At 35.2% G+C, this 19870-nt stretch overlaps 2 protein-coding genes across 10 annotated transcripts in view; one reads left to right on the top strand and one right to left on the bottom strand.

The window, feature by feature from the left end:
• The window catches only part of LOC136849812 (micronuclear linker histone polyprotein-like), a 113725-nt gene that overhangs the window by 60348 nt on the left and 33507 nt on the right, over positions 1 to 19870 (bottom strand). The window lies entirely within an intron of this gene.
• LOC136849810 (cell adhesion molecule Dscam2-like) overlaps positions 14404 to 19870 on the top strand; it is a 427710-nt gene continuing 422243 nt past the window's right edge. For all 7 annotated transcript variants that reach the window (XM_067123249.1, XM_067123246.1, XM_067123245.1 and 4 more), the window contains exon 1: positions 14404 to 14644. In XM_067123249.1, coding sequence (XP_066979350.1) covers positions 14551 to 14644 — 94 coding nt within the window. In that variant the 5' untranslated portion in view covers positions 14404 to 14550. The remainder of the gene's footprint in view (positions 14645 to 19870) is intronic.

The following is a 19870-nucleotide window of genomic DNA, read 5'->3' as shown; positions in this document are numbered from 1 at the left end:
TGCAGTCTGACCTTTCCTCCAGTGGCTTTTGACCTTACATAATAGGTCAGATTCGTTACAGCTGATGGGAGTGAAATAAGTTTAATTTAGGGGGCATCTGCTCTATTGTGAGTCTGAGCTAAAGGTGACTGTAACAATAATGATAATAATACTAATAATAATAATAATAGTAATAATTATACAAATATAATAATATAATAATAATAATAATAATAATATATAATAATAATAAAAAAACTAATAATAATAATAATAATTAATAATATCTGACTGTAATAATAATGATAATAATAACAATAATAATATATAATAACAATAATAATAATAATAATAGTAATAATAATAATATATAATAATAATATAATATCTGACTGTAATAATAATAATAATAATAATAATAATAATAATAATAATAATAATAATAATAATAATCTCTCTTCTTGCACCCAGCAACAAGTTTATTGCTGTTGCAGATATGACAATAACGAGGTCGGCCTTAGATCCAATTTCCTCCCTCATAAATACAAAAACAAAACAACATAGTGTTGAAAACAAGAAAAGAAGCAGCAATAACAGCAAACAAAAGTAGAAATATAAATAAAAGTAAAACAATAGCTGCACCGCATATGAAACGCCATAAGTGACAGTTACTTGAATGCCGAGAGGGAAAGCAATCTCCCCCGCACACACCGCCTCGGTACAAATATGAAAGAACTGGGGAACAAAAGAAACTATGGTGAGGAAGAAAAAATAAGGAATAATAAGCATTGTTTGAGAGAGAGAGAGAGAGAGAGAGAGAGAGAGAGAGAGAGAGAGAGAGAGAGAGAGAGAGAGAGAGAGAGAGAGATTCATTTAGTTCTTTTTAGTCTTTTGAGAGTCAGTTTTCTTCGCTTCTCAATTCACATTTTCTTTTGGAATCTTTCACATACAATATATACAATATAGCTGTTTCATCTCTCTCTCTCTCTCTCTCTCTCTCTCCCAAGTTCGTCGTTGGGAGAGTGGGTTCCGTTCTCAGCTAGCACTCTGCTGGCCGCGAGTTCGAATCTCCGACCGGGCAATGAAGAAAATAGGAATTTATTTCTGGCGATAGAAATTCATTTCTCGCTATGTGGTTCGGATTCCACAATAAACTGTAGGTCCCGTTGCTAGGTAACCAATTGGTTCTTAGCCACGTAAAATAAGTCTAATCCTTCGGGCCAGCCCTAGGAGAGCTGTTAATCAGCTCAGTGGCCTGGTTAAACTAAGGTATACTTATTTCTCTCTCCCCCAGCCCTACGCCATCTTTTAATCCTTACTCTTCACTGTAAACAGGCAAACAAGTACGGCATAGAAAACGGGAAGCAGTGTGGCACGATCTGGACCCCTAACTTTAGAAATGTTGCCCAAGGCGTTTTCGCATCTTCGATCTATGCATTGTTGACGGGTCAACAATGGGAAGAGGGCCACGAATAATCTTCGTGTCTTCACGGCATCATTTTGCTTATTTTTTTTTTTAACATAGTTCGATTACGCGACCTTCCCTGAAAGGTTATACGATTGCATGATTAACCTGCTGTGACATATGTGTATTTCTCTTTTTTATAGAAATGACAAGGGCTTTAGGAAAAGATACATCTGCAGGAGGTAATGGCTTCCACAAAGGTCAAAGTAATAGTTTTGTCGTTGGGATGTTATCTCTTTAGGTTTCAATAATGCTAGATCCACCTATCTATGGATAATGGATTATGCTGCTATTGCTTGGTTTTACCGTTATGTGTTATGTATATATAGTTATGTATATATGGGGATTTTTAGGTTTTACGGGTCTCTCTCTCTCTCGCTCTCTCTTAACCATTCGGCGAAGAGAAATGCAATTTCAGATATGCTAACTTAAAAAAATGTCTATCTCACTATAACTATATATATATATATATATATATATATATATATATATATATATATATATATATATATATATATATATATATATTTACGTAAATAAACTTATTATAATTTGAATGTTAGCCTTCTTTTTATAATAGTTTTAATTTGATTAATATTTACGTTTTAAGCAACCGATATATTGTGGTGCGTGATGCTGTCTTTTTTCAAACGATCTTAGCTTGTACTTTTCAAGTTTTAATCCCATACAGATGGTCTACATTTCCCTAAGAGAAGCTTATCTCTGCCAACAAAGTTGAGGGGAAGTTTTGTTTTCATTCACGTAGATATGTGTGTATGAATATATATATATATATATATATATATATATATATATATATATATATATATATATATATATATATATATATATACATACATACACACACACACACACACATATATATATATATATATATATATATATATATATATATATATATATATATATATATATATATGTGTGTGTGTGTGTGTGTGTGTGTGTGTGTAAATTGTCTTAAGAATGGAAGATCGGTTTAAATTAATTTACGGTTGATGCTGAACAAGATTTGATGATTTTAGACCATTCTCACTCGTATTTTTATCGGTATTTTAGCAGTGTGTAATGCTTCGCGGAAAAACCATTTGGATTTTATTGGAGGTGAAATATTTTTTCAAGTTTTCAAATGTTATCAGTTAGAATATTATGTATATTGATTGTGTACTTGGAGTCTGAACTCTAATGTTATATGATAGCTATTACCATATTTTACTTAAGACTTTTCAAATCAACGTTCACGTATGACGGAAAAATATCTTCTAAAAAGGGTTCAAGTTATAGTACTTTAATGTAATCAAAACAAACATAATTCGAGTTTTAGTTTTCTGTAAAAGAAAACTATTGTGCCGGCTTTCTCTATCCGTCCGCACTTTATTCTGTCCGCAATTTTTTGTCCTCACTTTTTCTGTCCGCCCTCAGATCTTAAAAACTACTGAGGATAGAGGGCTGTAAATTGGTATGTTGATCATTCACCCTCCAATCATCAAATATACCAAATTGCAGCCCTCCGGCCCCAGTAGTCTTTATTTTATTTAAGGTTAAAGTTAGCCATAATTGTGCTTCTGGCAACGATATAGGATATGCTACCACCGGGCCGTGGCTAAAGTTTCATGGGCTGGGGCTCATAAAGCATTATTCCGAGACCACCGAAAGATAGATGTTTTTTCGGTGGCCTTGATTATACGCTGTAGCGGCTGTGCAGAAAATTCAATTACACCGAAGAAACTTTCGGCGCATTTTTTACTTGTTTGTTTTGCAGTCATTCTTTATAGCAGACTATTTTTATGAATAAACATGTCTAAGCTCAATTAATTTACTTGATTGCTAGGTAGGTTATGCTGCAAGGTGGACTCATCACGAACCTTTTATTTTTATGTTTGTAAAGAATCATAGATTTGAATTCTCTCTTAAATATGCGACGATGTTACCATCCACTGCATGAATATCTTCAAGATAATTAAAAGACACCATGTGCAGCGAATCTACGAGTATCTATCTATTCAGTCTAATCCTTCGGGCCAGCCCTACGAGAGCTGTTAATCAGCTCAGTGGTCTGGTAAAACTAAGGTATACTTAACTTAACCAAACGATCTGTCCGTCTATCCACGACTGCCCTTGACAGATCTTCCAAATGCCTGATTTGTTTTTCTCCCATTGTCTGACTGTCTGTGTCACTGTAGAGTAAGGTGAGACTTTTTCCAGTTGTTGTATTTGAGAAAAGCTGTAAACACGGAAACATCCAGTAAAGTGACAAAATGAGCGATTATTGCGATAGAACAAAAACAAATTTCAAAATGGCACCGTCTTAATTTGCGTCTCACTACAATACGTTTGCTTATATGTATGTGTGTGTTTGGAAAAATAAAATCTAAGTAGTATGGTTGAATGTTAAATTCTGAGTACTAAGCACATTTACACATACAGTACATACACACACACACACGATCACACACGAACACACAAACACACACACACTATATATATATAATGTATGTACGTATATACACATACATACTGTGCACACGCAAACACACATATATTATGTGCGTGTGCGTGTGTGTATATACGTATGTATATGCGTGCGTATTGTTTTTTTTAACAGCATAAAATTCAATTTAATAAAGAACACACCTAACGTGAAAAGTAATTCTACCTTACAGGAACCAACAATTTCTCAGCATCGCATTGTGTATACAGAAAAAAAAAGAACATTACAGTTTTTTCCACTTTAATTGAAGCAAAAGTTTCGTTTTGTCCCCAGTCAGCTGCGGGATACAAACTTTCCTTTTATGGAAATTAAATTGTAAAAGAAACCGTTTCAAAAATATTTCTCCAAACGGTACAAGAAGTTAGTTTTCTCTCCGCATGGCAATACACAAATTAGAAGAAGGACGTGAAAGTTTCCAAAATATTATTCCCAAAGTACGTCCACGAACCCATGAACAAACGTACATCCACAGACATGCACTCACGTGTGTATATATATATATATATATGTGTGTGTGTGTATATATATATATATATATATGTGTGTGTGTGTGTGTGTGTGTGTGTGTGTGAAAGTAGATAAGTGCAATCTGTGAACTAAATAGTTTATATATATATATATATATATATATATATATATATATATATATATATGTATATATATATATATATATATATATATATATATATATATATATATATATATATATATATATATATATATATAGGGCCAAGGAACACAAGGCTTAACTGGCATCGTGAATTCTTCAGGTAGTGATATACAGAAGAAATTATGGATTGCAAAATGGCTGGCTTGTGTATGAAGGCGAAATCAAGCTGATTTAAAAAAAAGAAAAAAAAAAAGTCGAGATCGTCTCCACATAACAAGAGAAGTTTATGACAACAATTACTGACCTTGATTTTTCATTTATGACCCTCTCGGTATATATAAAAAAAAAAACTTTTATCTATTTTATGATATCGTTCTTGCCCCAGCGACTTTTGAGCTTCCATCAGTTCTTTCCAAATTTAAAACAGAGTAAAAGTAACAGCAAGCAAGAAAAAAAATGGACAACGCCAGACCTCTGCATTGCCTGAGCGACAGACACAGCCAGCCAGCAACATCCACACAGAAAAGTGCTTCAGTGGAGTGACCATTCGCGCTGCCATTCGTCCACAACCATCATCGCCTCGGCGACTTAGGGGTTATAGTCGTAAAGGCCTCTATGCTCTCTAGACCTTGGTGAAGGCCAGGTACACTGAGAGCAGAAAGAATGGTGGTTCCCTCGGGGAGAATCGAGGAATAAAATGGCTCAGGTCGTCAGGCTTCGCTCTGCCAAATTGTCAGAGACACAGAACGGCGCGGGAATGGGCGGAAGACGCGCGTGAGAGTGGAGGCGAGAGTAATAGGATTGGGGTCCTACGATCCTGGCGGAGATGAAACTAGGTACTGTGGTTGAACGAGGTAAGAGTGCAGTGTAGGTCGAGAATATTGCATGCGCGATCAAGGACGTATACGTAAGTGTGTGAAAATATATTCACATATGTATGAAATTCCGAACTCGGTGAACTATATATACCCTGTAAATCAAAGACGCCATTTATATAAACAATTAATTTTGGTGTGTAAACCGTTAGGTATTTAATCCATTAGTATGTAAAGATATTATTATATTGGTATCCGTATGCAACCCTAGCATCAGTGAAATTCGCTGTGAATTTGCAACACCTTAGGGGAATGTCTTTAATTTCAGGAATTTCTAGACAAAACCTTCATTCAAATAGTGAGCTGAAAATCGAAAGATGATATTTTTGGAATTTATTGCTGATGGAATAATAAAGTGGAATATTTTGTCATGTTAAATGGAGAAGCTCTTCTAGTGTGTACACGTCATAAGTATGTATGTGCGTGTGTACGTATACGTATATGTATATATATGTGTGTGTATGTATATATGTAAGTATATATATATATATATATATATATATATATATATATATATATATATATAAAATGTATGCGTATGTGTGTGTGCCTCTGTCACAGGATGCACGCCCACGCTTCCATAATCTCTTTTACACGAAAGTTCAAGGGAACATTCAACCCGCGCTTGGATGACTGTGCAAGCACAAGTGGTAATGCATTTACATGAACGCACAAACAACTCCCAAGCTCATGTAAACAGACGTGTACGCGCAAACATGCCAGCAACCACTGCAAACAAACGCATGCAACTTCAAAGACGCAGGAATTCACACACTCATGCATATGCAAGCAAGCATGGGGCATACAAATGGGACCATTGTCTGTCAAGGAGATTGTCGAGGCAAATATATCAGACATCAAAATTCTGAAAGATTGCTGATCTCTGGACGGGCAACAAGCAAAACTGAATTGTTAAGTAAAAATTAAAACCCTGAAATAAGGAATAAGAAAATCCTACCAAAATCTTCATTGTCAGCAGTAAGTAGTGTTTTTTTTTTTTTATCAGTACAATGTGGTTTTGGAAAAAACTGCTGTACTCATCCTTAACTGACTGACTGGTGGTGGAAAAACCAAGTGACAACAGGGGCGTCATTTTTTGGGGGGGCGGGGGCTCTTGCCCCCTCAAGACACTGATGGCACCCCAGGACTTGGTTTGCCCCCTAGCCTTTGAAATAATAATAATAATAATAATAATAATAATAATAATAATAATAATAATAATAATAATAATAATAATAATAATAATAACACCTGTTTGCTGTTTTATTAAATCAATACAGTTCTCATACGGCTTCAAAATGCTCAAAAACGCGCACAAATTTCCAAAATTTTGATGGGGCTTCGCGCGCCACCCCACCCATACCATAAGTTCTAAACCCTGGCCGCCCGCCCCCCCGCCCCCAAGAAAAATCTGAAATGACGCCAGTGAGTAGCAAATCTTTACAGTATCAGTGATACTTAATGCACCTACACCGCGCCATCCAAACCTATCCTACACACACGCACACACCCACACCCATACAAATACACACACACACACTCACACACTTCAGCTACTAAAACCCAGTTTCACATAAGGAGCTCAGCTAACGAAGCTTTTTTTTTTTTATATAGAGCTACCTTATCCGTTTTCTCGATTTCCATATTATACTCATTCCTCAACGCTCTCCAAACTGGACATAAGTTACTTTTGTCTCAAGTATTCTCTATATCAATTTGCGCAAAATTGCTAATTCTTATCGTTTATTTCAAACTTCTCACCAAAAACATTCCTTATCAACACTTGATCCTGAATCTGTCTCTTTTCTAAAGCTAACATCATCAGTCTATGCTTTCATAAAAGCACTATAATATTCCTCTCGCACATTCCTCTGGAATCTTTCTCTTGAGGTAGCATACCTTACTCATCCAAGTCAGCAATTTAACTGCCCTCTCATAACAGTACCTTAACATCTTGTGTGCATTCCAATGACATTATTTTTACCGTCTCTCTCTTACCAACAAAAGTCAATTCCACAGTCATAGTCAAATTTAAACCAACCCTTTAAATCTTCACTTAATCTATTTCTGCCTCTATTTTACTACCTCTATACAAAAACATACTCTATTCTCTTCTGACAGCATCACTCCACCTGCATCCCTTATTAAAATCATCACTTGGTCATTAACTTTTTACTCTTATTGCACAGAGCTTCTTTCTCTACTCTTTCTCACTGTTTATCTGAATATGAAAAGTTCTGTTGTATTCTTTACCATTCTCCATTCTGCCTTGTGACTTTGCTTCAGTCGCCCTATTCCTTCCACAATGTACGTAAAAAGATATGTAAACTAATGAAGAAAAGACAAACCAACGAATATATTAAGCAAAAGTGAGAGAGAAAATAAAAAAATAATTTTCACTGTTCCACTCTCTCTCTCTCTCTCTCGACTTAATCTGGCAGAAAGAGAATTTATTTCTCACTCACTAACATCATTCCGAGCAATCAGAAACCGGGAAGGTGGACAAGGAAGAACACGAAGAATAGGAAGGAAAGAGAAATAATCCTAATCCGCCATTAATTGCCGCTCGTCTTCATCCGGATTCAAGGTTAAAGTTAGAATGAAAACGTGATGATAGTGTAAAAAGAAAGCCAGCTGAATTTATGCCTTTTGTTGGAAAGGTTAAAATATACTTTTTATAATTCCATGAATCGAGGAAATGAAATATAATGCACTTGAATAAACGGCTCATACATGTATATAGTATACATACACAAACAAACACACGCACATATACACACACACACACACACACACACACACACACACATATATATATATATATATATATATATATATATATATATATATATATATATATATATATATATATATATAAAAGACAATAGTTATTCCCAAGGTATAGTGAATAGGACACTAAACAACATTTGTGGCGTACTTTTAGTGTAAATAAAAAATGTCGGGTGAGTAAATGACATATATACATATATATATATATATATATATATATATATATATATATATGTATATATGTATGTATGTCTTCAGTGAAAATGAAACACTGGGTGTAAATCCTGAACGGTTTTATCTTTATATGAAAGACATCTTAGATACAAAGACGAAACCAGTCCAGGATTTACACCAGCGTTTCATTTTTCACTCTGGATATATATATATATATATATATATATATATATATATATATATATATATATATATATATATATATATATATATATATATATAAGTATATACAATATATACATGTATAGTTCCTGGCTGGGTGAGCGGGTTCCGTTCTCAGCTACCACTCTGTTGGTCGCGAGTTCGAATCTCTGACCGGCCAGTGAAGAACAAGAGGAATTTGTTTCTGGTGATAGAAATTAATTTCTCGCTATAATGTGGTTCGGATTCACAAATAAGCTGTAGGTCCCGTTGCTAGGTAACCAACTGGTTCTTAGCCACGTAAAATAAATCTAATCCTTCGGGCCAGCCCCTAGAGAGCTGTTAACCAGCTCAGTGGTCTGGTTAAACTAAGATATACTTTTAACTTATACATGTATATATATATATATATATATATATATATATATATATATATATATATATATATATATATATATATTTATATATACTGTATATATATATGTATAAGTATATACAATATATACATGTATATATAATATATAATATATATATATATATATATATATATATATATATATATATATATATATATATATATATATATATATATATATATAATTTATACACGCCACATTTTTTTTTGTATAATAATCACTGACATTACGCCTCAAATGTCGTTTAATATCCAATTCACTATATATACCTTGGGAATAACTAACATCCAATGGAAATTATTATTGATGAATGCTTCGTCCCTTGCAGGATTCGAACCGATAAATGGTCTAGGAACAACGATCGGCAGAGATTTAGATTACCCAGCCATCACGAGAGTTATAAGTTGATATCGACTTTGCCGTACATATGTCTGTCGAATTTAGGTTTTATACTCAGAATCGATATAAATGCACCTACTACCATAATAGCTGGGAGGTAAGTTGGTAACACTTGGCTAATTATGAATTTTTGTCACTTACACACGCGCGACAATTTTCGCAGTCACGAATTTTATGCCGCAAATACAGTGTAGAATATATATACATACATATATATATTTTTATAAATAATCTGCTGTTCGCCCTCTATGCATTTTTATTGTAGGAATATTATTCTAACAAAGACAGGAAGATGTCTCTGTCCATGCTAAGGTAGGCAGGGGATTTAAAAAAAAATAACATCTTTAGCAAGACTAGTTAGCATTAGGGGCCTAAACCCATATAGAGGGTTTCACCAAGTAACCTCTAGTAACGGTGGTCTTAAGCTTCCTTCTGCTTTGTCCAATGCATTCGACGAAGTCTCTGTCAAATTTTCAGACTGCCTGGGGCGATGGAGACAGGTCAGAGAGAGTGACGCCATGACCGAGAACGCACATCATGTTTAGGCAAAACTGTGTCCTTCATCCCCTCCCTTGTCTTTTCATTAGTGAACAACATTACTGTGTGTTTCTCAGAATCCGTATCAGCGTTGCAGTGCACAAGCAAACCAAGTAATGGTAAGTCTGAAACCAAGACAGTATCTGCTGTTTGCTAATATTTCTTCCCCTATATTTCAACCTTTTTATTGTTTCCTCTTCGGCACCATCTACGAATATTGGTATAAACAATTTAATTTTATGAAGTCTAGTGTAAGAATAATCAATATTGCTTAACTACTGTGTAACCTATTCCCGTGCAGTAAATAGGAATTAGGGAAGTTTAAGTAAGTAATTTTCAGCATTTCAGGCAGCCTTGTGTCTCGATCCCATTGTTCGGAAGAGAAATAGCCGTAACCAGTACTAAACTGCGTATGATATATAGTAGTACAGACATACGTTGTGTTAAAACTTTACTTGAAGCAAAGGGAAAATTGACTGTGTCCAACGTGGGCGATAGTTCATGTAATTTCGTCACTAACTACACATTCTTTCTTTGTCGGGACCAATTGGGAAGCAAGGGGGGTTTAATGTAATGCATGTGTTGCAGGGTGACCCTTTATCCCTTGTATTGTGGTTCTCCGACTGGTGGCCTTATTCCATTAAATAATTATCTGTCTTTGAGGTTAACTTTTATCTTGAAATGACAGGTTACGTGTGTCCTGGCAACTCAGGGCCTCATAAATTACGGTAATCAATTAGTAAACTCATCAGCCAAGCCCCACACGTAACAATATATATATATATATATATATATATATATATATATATATATATATATATATATATATATATATATATATATATATATATATATATATATATATATATATATCTATAATGTCAGTAAGATTGTGAGACCAGGGATTTCACGAAATCCCTGAAATTTTCAAAATTCGTGAACTCGCAATTCACTTAGGAACAGTTGATACCGAGGGCTAGAACTAAACACGGCAAAACAGTGATTCATCTATACTTATTCGTCGTATTTAGCACTAGCCTCTCGGGGATCAAATGTCCCTAATCGAATTGGTGATTTCACTAATTTCCTGAAAATTTTAGGGATTTCGTGAAATCTCTGTTTCACAGTCTTACTGTAACATATATATGTATGTATGTATATATATATATATATATATATATATATATATATATATATATATATATATATATATATATATATAATATATGTGTCTGTGAAAATTTTGTTAAAACAGAATTCCATTTAATAAAAGGAGCCCATAAAACTGCCTGTAGAGAGAAACAGTCGTTCACAGAAATTATGGCAAACTTTCTATATTTTGGCGTTTTTATGGACTCCTTTTATTAGATATATATATATATATATATATATATATATATATATATATATATATATATATATATATATATATATATGTATATGTATATGCATGTATGTAGGTATGTATATATACATATATAAATATATATATATATATATATATATATATATATATATATATATATATATATATATATATATATGTGTGTGTGTGTGTGTGTGTGTGTGTGTGTGTGTGTGTGTGTGTGTGTGTAGGAACTGGACAGCAGTCTTGCTCGACAGACTCTCGAAAATAAGCTTGTAAAGAATTGTTGTAGGATTCAGAGCCATTTTCCAACATTGATGCGAACACCGGTATACGTTAAATTTTTCTTTGCGACTTAATGTTTCATTGCAAAGTATTTGTTCAACACCGGTCTGGATAAATGTTGAGACCGAATAAAGGATTTTGTTCTTGCGTTCTTTATTGCAGACTCGCAGTCCCACTAACTTTACTGTTTGCACTGATAGATGGATAGACAGGTTTACTAAAATCTAGAATTCCTTAAGTATCTTCCCATCCGCTGCTTTCAACAGCTTATAAGTTTTGTATTTCCGTTCTTCTTGGGATGTCTCCTGTTTTATGTTAGAGAATATCCGAAGGAGGTGGGAGAGAGAGAGTGCTTGCGAATTCCGGAAGTAACAAGTAAAAAAATGCGCCGAAATTTCTTCGGCGCAATCGAGTTTTCTGTACAGCGTAAAATTCTGTATGAAACTCTCAGCCACGGCCCGGTGGTGGCCTGTGTTGTTGGCACCTATAGCGGTGCCAGACGCACGTTCATGGCTAACTTTAACTTTAAATAAAAGAAAAACTACTAAGGCTAGAGGGGTGCAATTTGGCATGTTTGATGATTGGAAGGTGGATGATCAACATACCAATTTGCAGCCCTCTAGCCTCAGTAGTTTTTAAGATCTGGGGTCGGACGGACAGGCAAAAAGCCATCTCAATAGTTGTCTTTTGCAGAAAACTAACAAGCATTATCGGATAATGAATAAAACGCGATATCTCTGAAATCAAAGGGATAGACATTCAAAGACATACTAATGTCTGCCTCACTGCATACACATGTAAGCGCTGATATACGCGGGTACGCAGCCTTGTGTATTCTGTTGGTGATAAATGAACAAATATTCGTACGCGCGGCCACCTGTGGCTGGATATGATATGCAGTATGCGCGAACATGTGAAACAATTTTTCTTTTCAGATATAACAGCTATGACCCAAACGGTGACAGGAAAGGTTAATATAAAGCTTTGGTGGCTGAGATACAAAATTTGAAATGTCGCACCGTCTAATTTTTACAGGCAGCTTTAGTACATGTATTCCTCATACACCGCTGTCTCTCTAAATGAAATTGAAAGTCATTCGATACTGATGGGAGAAAGAGGAACTGATCTTCCTTCTCATCATCAATATTTGTATAATTTGAGGTAGAGTACACAAAAGAAAAAATAAAATAAAATAAAACTGACAGAAATTACGTCTATGCGGTTAAGAACTTTGCCGAATTACGAGACCTCAGTTCAAGATAAATCTACGGAGTCAGAGTTGATAGATAAGGAAAGGACAATGCTGTACAACACTGAGTGTGAATGACAGATGATGATGGTGGAAAAAATATGGAGAAATGGATAATCAGCAAAAGGGTATGTATTTGTATTATATATATATACTTGTATATATATATATATATATATATATATATATATATATATATATATGTATATATATATATATATATATATATATATATATATATATATATATGTATATATATATATATATATATATATATATATATATATATATATATATATATATATATATATATATATATATGTGTGTGTGTGTGTGTGTGTGTGTATGTAACGTTTATGCACACAGCACGCATTTTCATGCAGAAGGTGACTGCATACCCGCGCGTCCAATTAATTGACCTTTGCGACAGAAGGAAAAAAGTTTCCAGAAGTGCCTGCCGGTCTCCTTGCAAGAATGCTATAATGCAAATACACTAACATGCACATTCGTCTGTTGACCACCTTTCAAATGAAGAAACCAACGACCAAGAACATAATAAAGAAAGCACGATACTACATTTTTCGCACTAACCTCCACCCCACTTCAAATGCATTAAAAGAATGGGTAATATGATGTCACTCGGCACAACAGCTCCTTCAGCCAAGAGCGCCGGGTTAGAAAAACAGCGCCAAGCCGAGAGAGGTCTCAGTAGCGTTGTGGGTCTCGTGCTAAGTGGGTGTACGCGTTGCTCCAGTCTGACACACCCACACGTGCTTTCGCCACACACCGTGTTAATTCTTTCGAGCCGGTGGGGCTCTGGAGGTCATTGCGTTCTTTTGCAATGGTTTGCCGGGTTCGAGCAGACAGACTCTCTTCATATTATTAGAATTTTGGAAGGATCGATCATTCGTGTTTTTATACGTAATTTTGGAAACTTACAGAAGGATGGTGCAGTCAGTTTTCCTTAGTACCTTCACTGGTTTTACAAATACTGTGAAGATGACTAGGTGAGTGTACGTTTTATAAATCGACTAATCAGCATTTTAAAAGTTTAAGGAATACGCCGGTAAAAAGGATACTTATCGTAGCAATTTTTTATTCAGAAACAGTTCGTGAACTTTCGAGGGCACGTGCTGTTACATGATAAATCTACATAATATGTGAAAGAACAAGATTAAGCAAATACTATTAAATTATTAGTTGCAAAATTAACAAAATAACAGAAGGAAAACATGACAGTTAAGAAAACTTAACCCTGAAACCAAACATTTCCCTTTATCAGTGAGCTGACTAAATGTATGAGCAATCGGGTGTAGATAACTGGAAAGATGGCATTAAAGTGAAATGGGAAACATGTGAACGATGAAGACTGAAAAGGACAAACAATGATGTGACGTAAGTTTTCACTTCACAAACGTTCAAATTTGCTACAAACTGAAACCTTTTGGAAACTGTTGATTTTCATAAAAACTTCATTAAAAAAAGACACCAAATTAGAAATAAAACAATATTTCCCTCGTGAATTCTCCCAACGAACACAGTTTGTGTCTTCACCAAACAACAGATCACTGCAGGTGACCGAAACATTTCGAAACTGAGCGTGGAAAGTGTAGAAAAGAATTCTTTTTTTTTTTTAATCTTCGCTATGTATGAGATTTGAAAACTTGTACCGTCGTACTGAGTAAAGCAGGGACTATGAGCGTGAAGGCAAGGACACATTCCGGTGTCCTACGGACGCTTCTGTTCTTGTCTTTGCTGATTCTTCTCATCGCTATCATTAGTTGTTCAGGTAAGTGCTATACGTATACATACAGACATACGAGTACATAGCAACATGCATATGTATTTATATATAAATATATTTTATATATGTATTTATATATAAATATATATATTTTATATATATATATATATATATATATATATATATATATATATATATATAAATAATACACATAACGCACATATATATATACAGTATGTGTGTATTATATATATATATATATATATATATATATTTATATATATATATTTTATATATATATACATATATATATCATATATTCAATACACACACACACATATATATATATATATATATATATATATATATATATATATATATATATATATATATATATATATATGCAAAAAAAAATAACCTAATGTAAAAGAAAAGGACTAATGAACTGGTTCGAAAATTCTCTCTCTCTCTCTCTCTCTCTCTCTCTCTCAAGAAGAAGGCAACGTTTTCCAAAATGGTAGTGTAGTTTTTCACTGTTTTTATCTCTTGGTGCAAGCAGGATTTTACGTTCCATTTCACTTAAGGAGATCGTTCACTTTCGGTAAGAAATTGATAGAGAAAGACAAAAGAGAGAGAGAGAGAGAGAGAGAGAGAGAGAGAGAGAGAGAGAGAGAGAGAGAGAGAGAGAGAGAGAGATATCTGTGTGAGAAGAAAGGTAAATATTCGGAGAAAAAATGCGAGAACTGAAAGTGCGGGAACGAGATGAAGAAGAAAGATGAGGAATGCAAAAAACATAAAGAGGTGAAACAGAAGGAAGGGAAAGTAAGGAAGGAAGACACAGGAAATTTGCAAGAATTTATGGGAGAAGTAAATAAAGCAAAGAAGGATCACGGAGAGAGAGAGAGAGAGAGAGAGAGAGAGAGAGAGAGAGCAAAGGAAGGTTAATGATCAGGAACGAAAGAATAATGGGGGGATAAAAGATTAATGTATCGGAGGAAAAGTTATGATGGAGAAATAGGGAAAATTAACACTACTAAATACAGTACTAAATCAAAACATATATAAACATGATGATCAGAGGAGAGATAAAGTAAAACGAAATAAGAGGGAGAATGGCGCACACATACAGGGGAGAATGTGGTTGTTCATACATAGCAACTAGTGAAATTTTTACGAAGAAAAGCAAGGGAAACAATTTTTTAAAAGTTGAAAGAAAAGATAAAAATCATTCGTGCAAGTTGACACAGTCATCAAGGATTGTTCACTGGGTAAACTGATGTTAAATAATAATAATAATAATAATAATAATAATAATAATAATAATAATAATAATAATAATAATAATAATAATAATAAAGGTAGACAAAGAATGTCAAAACAACAACAGCCAATAACTCTCTATTTCTCCTGCTTTCATATTTTTTTTATGCAGTCACGGTGCTGCAAGCGCGTCTGCTTGCACATTAACTAAACTGATATAAACTAATAATAATAATAATAATAATAATAATAATAATAATAATAATAATAATAATAAAAGTAGACAAAGAACGGAAAAACAACAAGAGCAATAACTCGCTTTATTTCTCCAGCTTCCACATTCTTTTTTTTTTCTTTTTTTTTCATGCAGCTATGTTGCTGCAAGCGTGTCTGCTGGCTTCGGCCGAGGAGAGAGGCAAGGCTGTCCAAAAACTTTTGCCTAAAGTACGAAACTTCCGTCTGCTGGAACTTTTTTTTTTCCCCTTTTTCCACTTCCCTCCCATTCTTCTCTTAGGCTCAGTCAGAGGAAATGAGAAGAGAGAGAGAGAGAGAGAGAGAGAGAGAGAGAGAGAGAGAGAGAGAGAGAGAGAGAGAGAGAGAGAGTGAGTCAAATACTTTATTCCATTAGAAAGGGTTGAGAGAGAGAGAGAGAGAGAGAGAGAGAGAGAGAGAGAGAGAGAGAGAGAGAGAGAGAGGGAAAAGTCAAATACTTTATTCCATTAGAAAGGGTTATGAGAGAGAGAGAGAGAGAGAGAGAGAGAGAGAGAGAGAGAGAGAGAGAGAGAGAGAGAGAGAGAGAGAGTCAAATTCAAATACCTTATTCCATTAGAAAGAGTTATTGAGAGAGAGAGAGAGAGAGAGAGAGAGAGAGAGAGAGAGAGAGAGAGAGAGAGAGAGAGAGAGACTTGCTTTACGATATCTATTTGACAGAATGTCACTTATCAAAATTATCATGGCAAAATCACTGTCGCATCTTTAATAAGTAAATGACTTCTGAAGTAAAAAAAAAAACAATATTTAAAAGACTGAACAATCAATCAAACATACGTTGAAGATGACCACTCAGAGTAGACACTAAAGCAGTAGGACCAGGAAGTCACTGGATTTGATCCTGGAGCAGAAGAGGAGAGAAATGGTGATAGAAATAATGAGGGGGGGAAAAGAGCAACAAGAGGAAATGAACGAGAACCCTGAAGGGGAAAATGGTAAAAAGAGAACAGACGAGAAAAACGAACAATAAGAAATAAAAGATTGAAGGCAGGAATTAAGGATATCTGACGAAACGTGTCGGAAACAGAATAAAACAGTAACAGTTATGAAAGTACGTAAAACAAATAAAAATAATATCGAAGAAGAAGAAGAAGAAGAAGAAGAAGAAGAAGAAGAAGAAGGAGAAGAAGATATTTTGTAGCTAATAGTGAAGGTTGCTGGGAAAGAGAGAAGGCGTCGAACTTGCCGGCAAGCATCACATTTAAGAACTCTGATATAACGCACAACTTTCAACTTTATTGCCTGCCTCTCCCTCCTCCTCCTCCTCCTCCCCCTCCCCCTCCTCTCTCTCTGTGAAATTGGTAATGACTTTTAGACTTTCCGTACGGTTGAAATGTTCTCCCGTATTTTATGGCATGATTTGAAGAATTCATTTATTTGACGTTAACCTGACGTGCCAATAATTGTTCTTTTTCTGATTTCTGATTTGTTAGTTTGCTTTTCTTCAATTCTTTTTCCCTCTGCTTCTATTTCGTAACTATTACCGAAGCGTCTTTAATTTCTGGGAGGTTTACCTTGACTGTAGTATATCCAACACTGACAAGAGCTGCGCATTCATTTTCTGAGCAAATATCATTTGAAAAGGGCAATTTCCTTAGGTAGAGGCAACACGCGCACCGAAAAGCAATATTCCAGAATCATGACATCGCTGACTACTTGGTTGTCTCATTGACTTCCTCTTCCTATCATTTCGCGCACTTTTATTAGCGATCTGGAAGTCGAGGGTTTGTAAAAGGGCGTAAATTTAGGTGGGAAAGTTTCTCTCTCGCTTCCCGCCAGAAGCCGCCGCGCGAGCGTAGACTCATTTTCTGCCAGGTGCAAGAAGATACGTTAGCGTGTAGTGCTGCTCCTTTTTCAAGTGTCAAGGTGTCGCTTCGAGACATTTTCCTCGGCGCGGTTGATGTTGAAGATACGTTGTTGTGTGTATGTGTCTACGCGCGTGTGTGTGTGCAATGGTTGCTGAATGTTGTTCTTTGAGTGTCAGGGAATCGTTTTGCTTGAGGTTTACTTTCGAGTTTTGGGAAAGGAGCGACGGAGGTGCGGGATGGGGGGGAAAACATACGGTGTGAAGTGGCTGATTGTTCGCTTCTGAGAAACTGCAATTTTGTAAAGGATATTTTAGGACGCCTCTTTCACGGCAGAAGTCGTCTCGCGTCTAATAGCAAAGTGTGGCGAGAGAGAGAGAGAGAGAGAGAGAGAGAGAGAGAGAGAGAGAGAGAGAGAGAGAGAGGAAGTATATTACCCCAATGTACATACTCTGCAGTCTGTAGAAAGCAATTCACGTACAATATGTATTCAAAACGCTGCAAGCCCAATTAGGCCGATATCCTGACGAACGAACAAAAACGAAAAGCAAGCAGGCGAACACAATTGCGAACAAAGAGACAAAGAAAGCCTTACAAACAAACCCAAACGAAGGCACAATGACGTCGACATGTCCCGCTGAAAGACACAGGCACACAAAAAAAGGAGAAAACAAAAAATGCTCGATCACGCACCCGCTATCCTCTCTTTCAAATTCTCCCCCACCGAACGGCGTTTTAATTAGCGTGGGGGTAAATTACCATTCTTTTCCGGAAAGGAAAGACTTTATCAACGCTGCCTCTTCTCCTTTGAGAAATGTGTTATATGTTAACGTTTTGGAAGGTGCCTAAAGGAATTATCCTATGCGTTGGTTGATTATTAATTTAAAAAAAATTTCATCACAATAACTATGGACAACACAACTCACACAATATGCATCATGTCATAATAATCTGAATGATTTGAATAAAATGTCGTCACAACAACTACGGTCAACAAAGCCCTTACAGTAATTCGTTTGTATTAAAGGAGGGGAAAATTCTTTCATTAATACGATAGGCCTAAGTTTGAAGTTTATTTTCTTTATAATACCTAGGGGTACTAATCTATTACTACAAGCGTATAATTAAAGTAGCCAAGAAGAACTCAACTGAAGCATTACCATATTCATATGGAAGATCGGTTTTAGGGAGAAATTATGCTAATTTTTGAGAGAGAGAGAGAGAGAGAGAGAGAGAGAGAGAGAGAGAGAGAGAGAGAGAGAGAGAGAGAGAGAGAGAGAGAATACATATCAATACAAAGAGCGAGATGATTAATGAACGGACGAATAAAGAGAGATTCTAGGCAGAGAAGTTTTTCCTTTTATTATTACCATTCTTTGGAATCCTCTTCCTGTTATCTTATTTCGGTGATTCTCAGAATCTTCTCCCTTTCAAAATTCGGCTTCGTTGCTGCCACTCTTTTTCTTGAGCCTCTTTTTCTTTAGCCCCTTTCTGTTTCTCGTTTCCTTTTCTTTCAGCAGGCATAGAACACAGATAAACAGACAGTGAAGTAACAAGTAAGAAAAATCCATAAAGAATGAAGCAAAGAAACTCACGATAGTACTAACGGGAAAAAGAAGTTATGAAACAAATTTGAATAAAGAGAAGCAAGTAAAGAAACAGGATGACAGACGGCTCAAGAAACACATGATACAGAAAAGACTGAACAAATAGACCGATGAACACTTGGCACAACAGCCACGATCATTAGTCTAACACACCACACGAGATCCTCAGTCTAACACACCAGATATGATCATCAGTCTAATACAAGAGACAAAATCATAATCATAAGTCTAACGCAATAAGCAAGATCATCAGTCTAACACACTAGACAAGATCATCAGTCTAATATACCAGGCAAGACAATCAGTCTAATATAACAGACAAGCTCATC

The sequence above is a fragment of the Macrobrachium rosenbergii genome, chromosome 21 (genome assembly GCF_040412425.1).
Source record: "Macrobrachium rosenbergii isolate ZJJX-2024 chromosome 21, ASM4041242v1, whole genome shotgun sequence".
Classification (NCBI taxonomy): Eukaryota; Metazoa; Arthropoda; class Malacostraca; order Decapoda; family Palaemonidae; genus Macrobrachium; species Macrobrachium rosenbergii.
The sequence above is the reverse complement of the archived record's forward strand: the minus strand, read 5'-3'. Positions and strand labels throughout refer to the sequence as shown.